The sequence below is a fragment of the Macrotis lagotis genome, chromosome 1, assembly GCF_037893015.1.
Source record: "Macrotis lagotis isolate mMagLag1 chromosome 1, bilby.v1.9.chrom.fasta, whole genome shotgun sequence".
Lineage (NCBI taxonomy): Eukaryota > Metazoa > Chordata > Mammalia > Peramelemorphia > Peramelidae > Macrotis > Macrotis lagotis.
In genome coordinates this window covers 581,351,945-581,365,480 of record NC_133658.1, presented here as the reverse complement: position 1 = coordinate 581,365,480, position 13,536 = coordinate 581,351,945, and the positions used below count along the sequence as shown (strand labels likewise).

General features: G+C 35.8%; 1 protein-coding gene across 2 annotated transcripts in view; it reads left to right on the top strand.

Annotated features, from left to right (window-relative positions):
* Positions 1 to 5,651, top strand: part of OSBPL11 (oxysterol binding protein like 11) — an 88,673-nt gene extending 83,022 nt beyond the window's left edge. For both annotated transcript variants that reach the window (XM_074214715.1, XM_074214714.1), the window contains one exon: positions 3,905 to 5,651. In XM_074214715.1, coding sequence (XP_074070816.1) covers positions 3,905 to 3,970 — 66 coding nt within the window. In that variant the 3' untranslated portion in view covers positions 3,971 to 5,651. The remainder of the gene's footprint in view (positions 1 to 3,904) is intronic.
* The last annotated feature ends 7,885 nt before the right edge of the window (positions 5,652 to 13,536 follow it).

Sequence of the window (13,536 nt, the reverse complement as noted above, 5' to 3'; positions counted from 1 at the left end):
AGCAGTTTGTTGTTTTGTTTTAGGTTTTTGCAAGGCAATGGGTTTAAGTGGCTTGACCAAGGCCACACAGCTAGGTCATTATTAAGTGTCTGAGGCTGGATTTGAATTAATTACCTAACTGTATGACCTTGGGCAAGTCACTTAACTCCACTACTTTGCAAAAGTCCCTAAAAAAAATAAGTAATAACTGTAATTGTCTTTGTTTTTAGCATCACCAACTCTAGATAAGCAAAAAAGTACAGACTAGCAACTATTTAACAGTGAGGAAAATTACATGGCTATATTTATAGTTTGACTTGGCCCTTGGAAAATTACAAGACTACTCGGACAAATAAGGCGGGAAAGAGAGAGGAATGTATATGTGTTTTTCAGATGTAAAGTATACTTTATTACTACTATTATTTGACTACTTAGTGAACTTTAGAAATATAGTTTAGATTTAGTTATAGGAGCAATAAGATTTAGGTAAGTTGCAAAGAGAAAATGTCTTTCTCAATACTTTTAGGGATCTGTGAGTTTACTGGTGTCAGTATTTCCTTTACCAAGGCAGATTAGTATTTCTCTGTCTTAGCTTAATAAGGTAATCTTAATGAGTTGGGTGGTTGAAAAAATTCATCACCAGGCCATATTCTTGTGATAAATCTCTTCAAACTCAATGAATATAGCCTTCAAATACAGAAATACACAGTAGTTACAGGGTGGGTGTCCTTTTCAGCCTGGGAGAAACTGACAAAATTTTTACTCTGCTGGAGTAGCCTTCAAGATCTCCCATGATGTGGCTTTAGCAGATCTTAGACAAGTTTTGTTGCTTATACTGCTAAAAAATTGATAATTATGATGCCCAAAGGGCAATAAAAATGGGCATACCCTATGATCCAGCAATACCACTACTGATTCTATACCCTGAGGAGATCATGAAAAAGGGTAAAAACATCACTTGTACAAAAATATTCTTAGCAGCCCTATTTGTGGTTGCAAAGAATTGGAAATTGAGTGAATGTCTATCAATTGGGAAATGGCTGAACAAATTGTGTGTGTGTGTGTGTGTGTGTGTGTGTGTGTGTGTTTGTGTGTGTGTGTGTGTGTGTGTGTGTGTGTGTGTGTGTGTGTGTGAGATGGAACACTATAGAAATCAGGAGGGATGGGAATTCACAGAAGCCTGGAAGGATTTGCATGAACTGATTCTGAGAGATATGAGCAGAACTAGAAAAACATTGTACACCCTAACAACATGGGGATGATGATCAGCCTTAATGGACTTGCTCATTTCATCAGTGCAACAAGCAGGGACAATTTTAGGGTATTTGTGATGGAGAATACGATCTGTATCCAAAGAAAGAATTGTGGAGTTTAAACAAAGATTATTACCTTTAATTAAAAAAAAAGTATAGGGACAGTTAGGTCACATAGTGGATGAGTGTGGGCCCTGAGTCAGGAGGACCTGAGTTCAAATCTAACCTCAGACACTTGATAAATACCTAGCTATGTGACCTTGGGCAAGCCACTTAACCCCATTGCTGCCTTACAAAATATGATTTCTCTCTCAACACATTCAATTTTTATCAATGTATACCATGAAAACAATGTAAAGACTAATAGACTACCTTTGTGGAAGATTGGGGGGGAAATTGTAAAATTCAAAATTGATAAAAAAAATTGATAATTACAAATGTTTAAGGTAAGATTGTTATCAAGTATGAAAAAATATAATTTTAAATCATTATTTAATAGTTAAATGTTACCCTTACATTTATATAGTGTTTTATTATTTTCAAACACATTCACAAACATTTCATCTGATGTTTACAATTAGGAAGCATTTATAATTCTCTCTTTATAACAAATGAAGAAACTGAGTTTGAGGGATTGAGCAACTTCCTTGAAAATCACATAGCTGAACTGAGTCTAAGATGCTGATCCTTAACTTCTTATCTACTGTAACTTTCCACTATACCTCACTGTTATTTCTATCAAACAGGGTAGACTAGGAGAAAAGAGAGTGTGTAAAGTAATGAAGTGAGTCTTAAGTTACTTCCTGGAATAGTAATGGAGTAGTAGATAAAGATAAAATGCCAGAATTATATCCCCCTGTGATTGACAACTTGATGAGAATCAAGCTACCTTGTACCCAGTAAGCACTGTAGAATTAACAAAAAAAATTAGAAGGTATTGCCAGCATGAATTAGCATACTATAAGTGAATTCTAAGTCTTTTTTAAGGACGATCCATGTTTTATATTTTCTTTCTGTCCTCCAAAATCATTACCGTTGTGCTCTATAAATAATATGTTTTAGAAAGGGAAGAATAAATGAATTCGTAGCAAGAACATCTCTGAGTTATTACTTTCCCGTGATACAGAGGCACTTTAGTATGATCAATATCCAGTGTGATGTGGATGAACCTGATCTCTTGGACAGGTGTGGCCAGTTAAGTCATATCAACTAGTAACTTAGAAGTTTAACCTTTTATTTAATCTACTAGCTATGTCAGCTTGATAAAAAAAAAAAAAGACACTTTTTATGAGGAAAGCACAGACTTCTTTGTGGAGAAGATATCTTATTCCAGGACATGGAGAAGAGAAATTCACTTAAATTTCTTCCAGGACATTAATTTTGCCACATTCTATAACTTCTGTTAGTGTCACATCAACATTAAATTTTTTAATAAGTTTCCCTATCACTTTATGATTAAATATATACATCAGAAGCTCTTGATTTTCTTAAGTGTGGTATGTTTTATTTTCTTAAAACTTTTAAAGTTTTTAATATTTAAGGTTCAAAGAGTATAGATATATTTTCTGATTCTCAAAATAACACTTAAATATGGCTAGCCTATACTATTATCTGTCCCATTTCACAGGTAAGAAAACTGAGACACAAATAAGGTAAGTGATTTGCTACAGGTCATTCTTCAGTATCAGAAACACATTTGGATCTCGGGATTTATAATTTAATCCAGTGCTCTTTTATTTATATCATTTGGTTTTAGAAACAAGAGTAAGAATGGTCTTTTCCAAGTGCCTCAAATTGTTGTTAAGTTTTGTCTGATTCTTTATGGCCCCATTTTTGGGTGATTTGCCCTTTCTTTTTCAAGCTCATTTTACAGATGAGGAAACTGAGGCAAACAGGATTACGTGACTTGCCCAGTGTCACACAGCCAGTAATATTTGAGACCAATTGGAACTCAGGAGGAGTAGGCTTACTGACACCAGGCCCAATACTATGTCTGCTCTGCACCTAGCTGCCCCTCAAAAGTATACTGAGTCAAATTCCCAAGATTTGGAATCTTTTCCAATTGACCTCCTGACCTTTTCTCCCCTACTTAAGCCTGCCAGCCAAAATTCACCCCTTGGATACCTTCAGATGGTAGCTGCCCTTGGTGTAGTGGGTAGAACACCAGCCCTGGAGTCAGGAATATCTGAGTTCAAATCAGCCTCAGACACTTAACAATTGCCTAGCTGTGTGACCTTGGGCAAGTCATTCTTAACCCCATTGCCTTAAATAAAGTTTTTTTAAAAATCTAGCAAATGTAATTGCCCTAACCCAGCATCCATCCAAATCTCCATTCCCACTGTGCTACAGCATGTATTTGAGGATATCTTAGCCTCTCTTCTTCATAGTACTTATCATCATTTAATTTATGCTCCTTGAAAGTAAGAATTGTTTCATTTTTTTATATTTGTATCTTCAGTGCCTAGTGTTGTATGGCTCTTAGTAAATGTTTCTTGATTGATTTGGTGATCATAGGAGAGGTCTTACTGGACAAGAACTTCACATGCAAAGTTCAGGCATTTTTTTCGAATCTTTTGAAGTGAACCTCCAGAGTGGGCAGCTTCTATCTCTATTCACAGAGAGCAAAAGCACTCCATGGAATCTTCTCTAATTTCTTTTTCCATTTGTTTCAGGGAGAAGGCTGGGTTTATTATGACCCACTTTGGAAAACGATCCCAGTGACACAGCCTACTGAGTGACACAAGCTAGCTAAGATTCTACAGGATTTGGTTTCTTCTGCTTGCTTTACCCCTAACTCTGTCAGGATGGAGTCACTGCAATGAATGTCTTATTTTATGATGGCACAGTTTAAAAAGGACACACACACACACACACACACACACACACATCTACCAGGGCACTTTAGTACTACCAAAAATCCAAGGTATTGAAGAACAGTAGTGGACCTTTTCACCACCTTCTTTCATATAATGCATACAATGCCATCTACAAGTCTTTGACGTGAATTATCAGATGATTTATTTTTTTCTGGTTCTCACTGCTAAGGCTAATCAACTTTCAGATCACTTGACTTTGCAAGTAGCAGCCAGACCCAATGGCTTGGGCACAGTGTCTCTTGACCCAAGAAACAGCCTCTTTTAAGGTCTATACTTTGCTTTATGTCAGGGACTGGCTATTCTTTGCACAAATAAGCAAAATCAGAGGAGCTAAAATTGCATGGCTTGGTTTCAAAGAAGAAATTCATAAAGAAAGACCTCGACTGAAGTGGATTCAGTCACTGGACCCTGGAATCAGTATTAGAAACCAGCCAGATTGGGGTGATGAGACACTTCTCTTCTTCAGTTAAAGACTGTGCCTATGTCTGAGAAAAGTATCAATCTCTGTTGGAACTCCCTTTTTAAAAAAAAAAATTTATAAATTGATTAGAATTATAACCATGAAGAGTTTTTTCCCCTCTGAACCATTTTAATATACTTGAAAACAAAATTGACTTGAATGGAAAAAAGTCCTTCAGAATGCTTTTCAGCAAATTTTAATAAATATCATATGTGGAAAGACCATTTTTAACAAATGTACTTGTCAGGGTGGTAAGGTTTGGGGACTTTCTTGAACTAAGACAGTGAAAGGAATGGCATACATTAAAAAATGTGTTACCTTTTTTGTCCTTGATTTTTTTCCATTTTGAAACTAAATATCCAGTATTATATGCTATTCCAGTGGATTAGTTTTATTTTACTTCATTCAAAATTCAAAGCAACCATCAGTATTTGTCATTAATCTAGGAAGAAATGTTAATTGTGATAGAGAACTCATGAACAATAGTTTTGTTTTGTTTTGGAAATCATATGTCAAAGAAAGGCTTGTATGAAATAGAAACTTATTAGGAAAATGTATTCAGGTCCCAGCGTTCTTTTTTTTTAAAGTATTTTATTGAAGCTTAAGAATTGTTGACAATTAAGAGAATAGTGCTGATTATGGCTTTCATTATACATTCATTCAACAATATTTATTGAGTACTTACTGTGTACTCAACACTTGTTATTACAAGCTACCTTAATTTTCCCAGAGTGGTGCCTTATTCTGTTCTTCTGATGTCGTCTTCCAATCAGTGTGTATCTGTAATAAAGTTGTTCCCCAGCCATTTCAGGTGGCTGGTTCCATTGCATCATCATGAGAACTCTAAACTCTGTGTGATCCTGTCACCTGTGTTCTACTAAAGGGATAAATGAAATGAGAGCATCAAAAAAAAGGTTTAAATAGTTTTTCAACAAACTGTATATCACACATGCAAAAGATTTCCTTTATGCACAACTACTTAATAATTCCCTTGTTCATTTTGCTGTGAAATGCACTGAAAAATCTCAAAATGAGTTTAGTCCCTGTGTGGGGAAATGGAAAAATAATAAAACTACAAAACAACGAAGCAGCCTTTGTCTTTTCTCAGAAACTGAAAAGAAGTAGGAATTCACATCACTATATTTATTGCTCTGTTAATTTGAAAGGTCAGTAATTTTTCTTTTCAGATCTTTAACTAGCAGAGCAAAGGTATCAGGTGTTCAGTTCAGCCACCTTTGAAGTCTCTTCTATGTACAGAGCCTTCTGCTAGACATTGTAGAGAAGATCCAGTTTCTGTTCTCATGCTTGCAAAATATTATGATTTAAGACACCTGTGGCTTGAACCACAGGGAGAAATCATTCTTTTCTGTAAGGCTTGAAGAAGAAACTTATTTTACTAGTAGGGGATCAGCAAAGACTTACTGGAGTAGGCAATCATTTGAGTTGGACTTTACAGGATGATTTGGAATACAAGTAAAAAGGGGTGACATTCCAGGGACAAGGAATAATATTCATAAAGTCTTGTAGGTGAGAAAGCACAAAACACCATGATTAAGGGGATGCTAGTACAATTTAATTGAAGCATAATTTCCATGTAGAAGAATGGGAGGTGTTTGGAAAAGTAGAACTGTCACTCAGGTAAAGGACTGTTAGGATAGAATGTTGTATATACATTGTCAGATGAAGTAACCTTACTCCATGTTTTTGTTTAACCAGTTTTTTAATTTGTTTTTTGGTTAAGAAGGGATTTTTTGGGACTGAGGGTGAAGGGAAGGGGATGGTAATTTCCCCAAAGAAAAGATTTTTTTAAAGAAACAAGGGTAGGCTCATACCTTCAATTTCAAACAAAGGAGTTAAACTTTTTTCAATAGGCAATAGAGAGCCACTGGACAAATTTTGAGTAGAGTAAAATTGCCAGATAGTTAAGAAGAAAACCCATAATCATGGTTTGAGCATTATTCAGGAAATACAATCCTGAAAAAATTATTTACAATTGCATCTAACACTTGAAGAATTTGTGATCCTGGGCATAGCTCTTAATCTTGTACTAAAACTAGGACATTAAACTTGAAGGAAGGAAGAAAAAGAAAGGAAAGGAAGAGAAAGAAAAGGAAGAAAAAAAGAAAGAAATCAGTAACTTTGTAGAAAGTATTTTTAGTAGAATGAAAAAGTTGGAAACTGATTAAAGACTTTTAAAAAAAGAATGAGAGGAGGTGGAGGCAACTTGTAGGCAGTCTTTCCAATGTCAGCCACCAAAAAAAACAGGATACATGAGATGATAGTAAAGGATCAAGGAAGAATTTTTTAAAGAATGAGGGAGACATTGGATCTGTTTGTAGGCAGTAAAGAAATAACCAGGGGACAAAGAGATTGAAGATAAGTGAAAGAATGGAAATGGGGAAAAATCTGCTAGAGGGGACTTAAAATCATTTTTCAGATAGAGGAGTTGACCATGTGAGAAAGGTGAAGGAAGATATACAGTGGCAGAAGGCATCTGAGTGATGTGAGATAAGGGAACTCTTGGCAAATGGAGTCGATTTTTTTAGTTTGTTAAAAGACAAGGTTGAGACTGGGGCTTGGAGAGCCACTGAAGATTTGAGGAGTAATGAAAAGATCTGCAAGAGTTGGGGGGTGATGAATGAATGGGTTAGTGAATTAATTAAGAAAATGTAAAACAATTGCCAAGTTTCATTGAGGGTCCAGTTGAGGTTATGCAATATAAATATATAGTGGACCCAGTCACGATTGTAGTGGGATTTTTCTTCACTTTCATTCAACAACTCATGAGAGAGAAGGCCAAAATGAATGATGGGAGTGATCTAGGGCTTAGGTTTAGAGAGGATTGGAGAAGAGGGCAGTATAGAATTGAACCAGTTCACCAAAGAGTTAAAATGGGGGAAGACAGAAAGTGTGGCTAATGCAGAGGATGATGACCTGGGAGAAAGCTGAGGCATCAAAGGATTAGAAGTTACATTGAAGACAAAAAAGCAGCATTTAATCATGGAAGGCAGAGGGAGAGATTTTTTTTAATTTTACTTTTTTCCCCAAATACATATAAAAACAATTTTTAATATTCTTTTTTTAAATTTTGAATTTCAAATTCTCCCCCCCGAGATAAGCAATCTGATATATAGGTTATACATGTACAATTAAGTAAAATATATTTCCATATTAGTCATTTTGTGCAAAAAAACGCAAACCAAAAAATTAAAAAATAGTATGCTTCAGCCTACATTCAGATTCTCACTAGTTCTTTCTTTGCAAGTGGATAGTATTTCTCATCATTAGTCCTTTGGAATTGTCTTGGTCGTTGTAGTGCTAAGAATAAATCATAATTGTTCATTGTATATTATTGTTACTGTGTGCAATGTTCTTCTGTTCTGTTCACTTCACTCTGCATCAGTTCATGTAAGTCTTTCCATGTTTTTCTGAAATTATCCTGCCTGCCATTTCTTATAGCATAATTCCATTATAATCAGACACCCAACTTGTTTAGCCAATTCCCCAAATAATAGACATCCCTTCAATTTCCAATTCTTTACAACAACAAAAAGCTGCTATAGCTATTTTTGTTTAAATAGATCCTATCTCTCCCCACCTCATTCCACCTTTTAATCTCTTTGGAATACAGACCTGATAATGGTATTGCTGGATCAAAGGATATGTGCAATTTTATAACCCTTTTGGGCATAGTTCCAAATTGATCTCCAGAGATAGCGTTATCAATGGGCCAATTTCTCCACATCCCTTCCAACATTTACTATTTTCCTTTTTGATCCTAGTAGCCAATTTGATAGATGAGATGGTACGTAAGAGTTAATTTAATTTTAATTTCTCCAATCAATAGTGATTTAGAGCATTTTATACGACTATAAATAACTGATTTCATCACTTTTTAAAAATTTTCAATTAACAAAAAAATCTATTTTCTCCCCAAATAAAAAAACACCTTGTAACAAATATGCATGATGAAGAAAAACAAATTACCACATTGACCTAGTTAAAAAAATATATATATATATATATATAAGTTTATATTCTGAGTCAATCACTTCTCTGTCAGAAGATAGGTAGTATGTTTTATTATCTGTCCTGTGGAATCATGGTTGATGATTGCATTGATCAGAGTTCAAACCTAGTCAAATTATCCCTAAAAGCCTTTTGCAACTGATCTTTTTTAAACTAGCCTATTAACAATTCACAAGCAGCTGAGTGCTTACTGTGTGCCAAATACTTTACTAAGCACTGAGTTATAAAATTGTTAAATACAATATCCTCTAGGAGTTTAGCTTGCTCTAAAGGCTCCCAAACTAATGTAAATAGTCTTTGAAAAAGAGAATTTTGAAGGTGTAGGGGTACTAGCTTGACTGATTTCTGGAAAAATTCTAGAATATATTATTAAAAGCATGGTCTGTGAACTTTTCAAAAGATAAGTAATGATCATTAGGAACCAAAATAGATTCTTTGAGAATAAATCAAAAGATTCTAGAATTAGAGTTGGGAGATCTTGGAGGTCTTATACTCTAACTTCCTATATGTAAATTACTAATGGTGACTTGTTCATGAGGATAAAATACCTTCAGAGGTAAGGAGCTCATGATGTACCAATTCAAGACATCACACTTCAGAATGACTAGAGTTATTAGCAAGTAGAATTTGTTGAATCTAAATCTACTTTTCTAAAATTTTTATCCTTGGATCCTAGTTCTCCCTTCTAAGGTCAAGCAAAGAAGTCTGATTCCTTTTCCCATGACAATCCTTCAGATTTATATACCCTAAAGTCTCTTTTCTCCAGGCTAAACATCCTAGTTTTTTCTTATGACATTGACTTCAGTTCGCTTACCATCTTGGATGCTTTCTTTTGGATATACTCTAACCTGTCTTTATCCTTTCTAAAATGTGGTGCCTAGAACTAACTGCAGCACTCCACACATGATGTCTCACAAAGTGAGCATATAATCAATTCCTTCATTCTGGTCATTGGTCTTCTATTGATTTCAGTAATTTTTATAAACTGTCAATGTCCATAAAAGTTACTGAAAAAATGTGAAATGACATTGCTCGAGTTGCAACATATTAGTATCGAGTCCCATCTCTGCAACTTGGCCGATAGCCAATCCGAGGAAAGAACCCTAGCAAACCCTGTCCAAATTGAGCTTGATTGATGAAGAGTACCTACAATACTCATGGATAATTGCTTGAAAAATAAATAAGATCTCCTCTAGATTATTTGCCCAGGAAAGTCAATATGGCATGGTTTGTTGGGAAGAACCTTGCATTTGAAACTTATTGATTCAGTTTGAATGCCACCTCTGCCACTAAATGACTATGATATTGGGAAAGTTACTTCATCTTTGATGGAGCTCAGTTCCTCATCTAGAAATTAAAGTGGTTATACTAAATAATTTTTTAAATTCTGTGATGATTTGAAAAGAAAATTACTGTAATAGTAAGGAGACCAGGTTCTAACCCCTACTAATACCCTCATCAAGTGTGTTCTCTATGTATATAAATTATTCTCATAAAATGTTTTTGTGGATGAGAAAATAGGTACAAGATATCTTTCTCCTGCTAACTTGTTTTAAAATAACTTGGTTTTTTTTTCATTGGCATCTTATTACTTATATCATCATAGTCAGTGGTGGTATTCAAATAAATTAACAACTGGTTGTCTGACCTAATGACCATTTTAAGTATATAAAAAGATATGCTGAAAGGTAGTTCAAAAGTTCATGCATTTAATACTCAGATAAGAACAAAGTGGTACACAAATCTAGATTACATTATATTACTCATAGTAAACAAATGTATTCTTATGGAGCAAAAGCAGTCACATGTCCACAGCAGCCAATATTGGAACATATGCAGAATCAAAACTCATTCTACCTAGTCTAACCCTTTCCCCCCGCCCCCCTCTACTTCCATGGCTTCTGAAATGGGTGGTAAGATAATCTTTGAAAACTATATTTATATTGGTTGATTGTGTTCCAGATTCCTATTGGTTTTGTGTTCAGGAAACACTAGCTCATGCATAATATCTCAGGGAAATTTGGGCCATAAGACAAAAAGGAAACAAATGACAGTTTGTCATTCCCTGGTTATTCGGCACTTTTTCTCTTTCTGTTATATGCTTATTTACTGAAGTAGCAAAAATAAGGGAATTAGGGGTGGCTAGGTGGCGTAGTGGATAAAGCACCGGCCCTGGAGTCAGGAGTACCTGGGTTCAAATCCGGTCTCAGAAACTTAATAACTGCCTAGCTGTGTGGCCTTGGGCAAGCCACTTAACCCATTTGCCTTGCAAAAAAAAAAAAAATAAGGGAATTAAAATGTAGTATTTCTTCAAAGATATAGTTTTTTAAAATGAATAAATAAATATTACAAACATAGTTCCATCAATTTTTTTTTTCCCTATAGACAGAATGAACATTATTAGGGGCATTTAGAAAACACTGTTGCACAGATAAATGTTAAAAGAAAAAGTAAAGAATGTAAATTTGTGATTTCCACATTGGACAACTGCCCAGGCGCCCACCTTAGAGAGAACCCTGATTACAAGTGGCATTTTAACACCTAGTTTTCTGCAAAATAAATTAGGTATCAATTCTGCTGAACCAATGTGAACAGGCTAAATCCTACCACTGATCTAAGTTATGCTAAGTATCCTTTCTCCTCCTAAAGAACATACAATATAGCAAATAGTATTTTTAGAGAGGGGGAAAAAAATCAGCACCACTGAGAAATATATTGAAAAAGTCCAAAGACATGTACAAGGTATAAGACCTGTGGATCTCCCACCTCCACAGTGGGGTAGCCTGGGGAGTGTCCTTTCATATCTATTCAATTGAGTAAAGCTTGATATTAGGAATTTTGTTATATTTACTTTTCAATTTTTTATGTATGATTGTTCTTTCTATTTACATTGTTGCAGTTGGAGTTAGGAGGGTGGAAGTTCAAATTCAGCCTCAGACACTTGGCACTCTCTAGCTATATGACCTTGGGCAAGTCACTTAATCCTGATTGCCTTGCACTAAGGCTGTGTCTAGTTATCCTATTTCATATCTGACCCCTGGACCCAGATGTCTCTGGGAGAGAAAGTGAAATATTAGCATAGTACCCCTTCATTCAAATCCAATTCATGTGTTTGTTTTGGGATCACCTCTCCTGATGTCATGGTCTTCTTTGAGAATGAAGGACAAAAACATCATTTTCTGCATTCATCACAGATATAATTACTTATAGCTCAATAACATTCCATTACACTCTTGTGCCACAAATTATTTAGCCATTTCCCAATTAATAAGCATCTACTCTAGTTCCAATTCTCAGTTACTCTAAAAAAAGCTTTCAATATTTTGGTATATTTGGGGGTTACTTTTTTTTAATTTTTATTTTTTAGGTTTTTGCAAGGCAAATGGGGTTTAAGTGGCTTTCCCAAGGCCACACAGCTAGGTAATTATTAAATGTCTGAGACCGGGATTGAACCCAGGTACTCCTGACTCCAAGGCCAATGCTTTATCCACTGCGCCACCTAGCCGCCCCTAAGGGGTTACTTTTTTAAATAAACCTTGAGAATAAGCCCAGTAATGGAGTCTTTTGTTCAAAAGGGTATGGACATTTTAGTCACTTTATTTGTGTAACTCCAAATTGCTTTCCAAAATTATAATACAGTTTTTCAACTCTATCAACTATGTATGAGTTAATAGTGTCCATCATTCCACAACCCCTCCAGCATTCATGGTTGCCATGTAACTTTTGGAAATTTTCAGATTTTGAGATGAAATCAGTATTGTTATGATTTACATTTCTCTTATTATTAGTGACTTAGAACATTCTTTCATGTGGTTTGAACATATCAATTTTTCTTTTGAAAATTGTTTATTCATATCCTTTGACTACTTAACCATTGGAGAATGGCTATTAGTTTTATATATATTCATTGTATATTTTAGATACTAACTTTTATCAGAAATTTGATACAAAGATTTCAGCCTCCTGGGAACAACCCCAGGGTGCCTGGGAGTGCCGGTTTCCTGCAGGAGAAGCAGTTTCCTCACCTGCACCCCAGGGAGCACCAAGAACAATTTGAAAGATCAGCAGGGAGACCTCTGCCAGAGTGAGCCTGAAGCCCAGGCCCTCAGCATGGCCACAGCAGTCCAGATCCCAGGAAACAGAAGCAGGCCCATGGAGCTGCCCAACAGGAGCCTCCAGACAGCTGTGCCCTGAGTGCTCAGCCAATTGAAAGGGAGTTGAGAGAGACTGCCAAGGTCTGTTCTCTGTCCCCAGGACAGGACTCTGGAGATTTAAACATATTCAAACTGGTCACCGTCCAGGCCCTCCATAGAGCAGGGATCCCCCCCTCACAGGCCCATGGCAGAAGGGTGTGCTGGTGGTCATTCACAGACCCGGAGAGCAGTCAGAGCCTCACACACTGAGATCCTTGTGGGGGTGTCCCAATAAAACTCAACAGCTCAGGAAGCACCCCAAAACCAAGTACAGGCTGGGGAAATGAGTAAACAGAAAAAAAAGGAACCTGACCATAGACAATTACTTTGGTCCCATGGAGGACCAAAATACTCAATCTGAAGATGAGAAAGTCCAAGCTTCTGCATCTAAAGACTCCAAGAAATATAGAAGTTGGGCTCAGGCTATGACAGAGCTCAAAAAAAGATTTTGAAAATCAAGTGAGGGAGATAGAAGAAAAATTGAGAAAATAAATGAGAGAGATACAGGAAAAACATGAAAATGAAGTCAGCAGCTTAGTCAAGGAGATTCAAAAAAATGATGAAGAAAATAACATGTTAAAAACCAGCTTAGGTCAAATGGATAAAAAAAAGTTATTGAGGAGAAGAATGCTTTAAAAAGCAAAATTGCCCAGATGGAAAAAGAGATAAGAAAACTCTCTGAGGAAAACAAATCCTTCAGATGTAGAATGGAGCTTAAGGCAGCTGATGATGTTGTGAGAAATCAA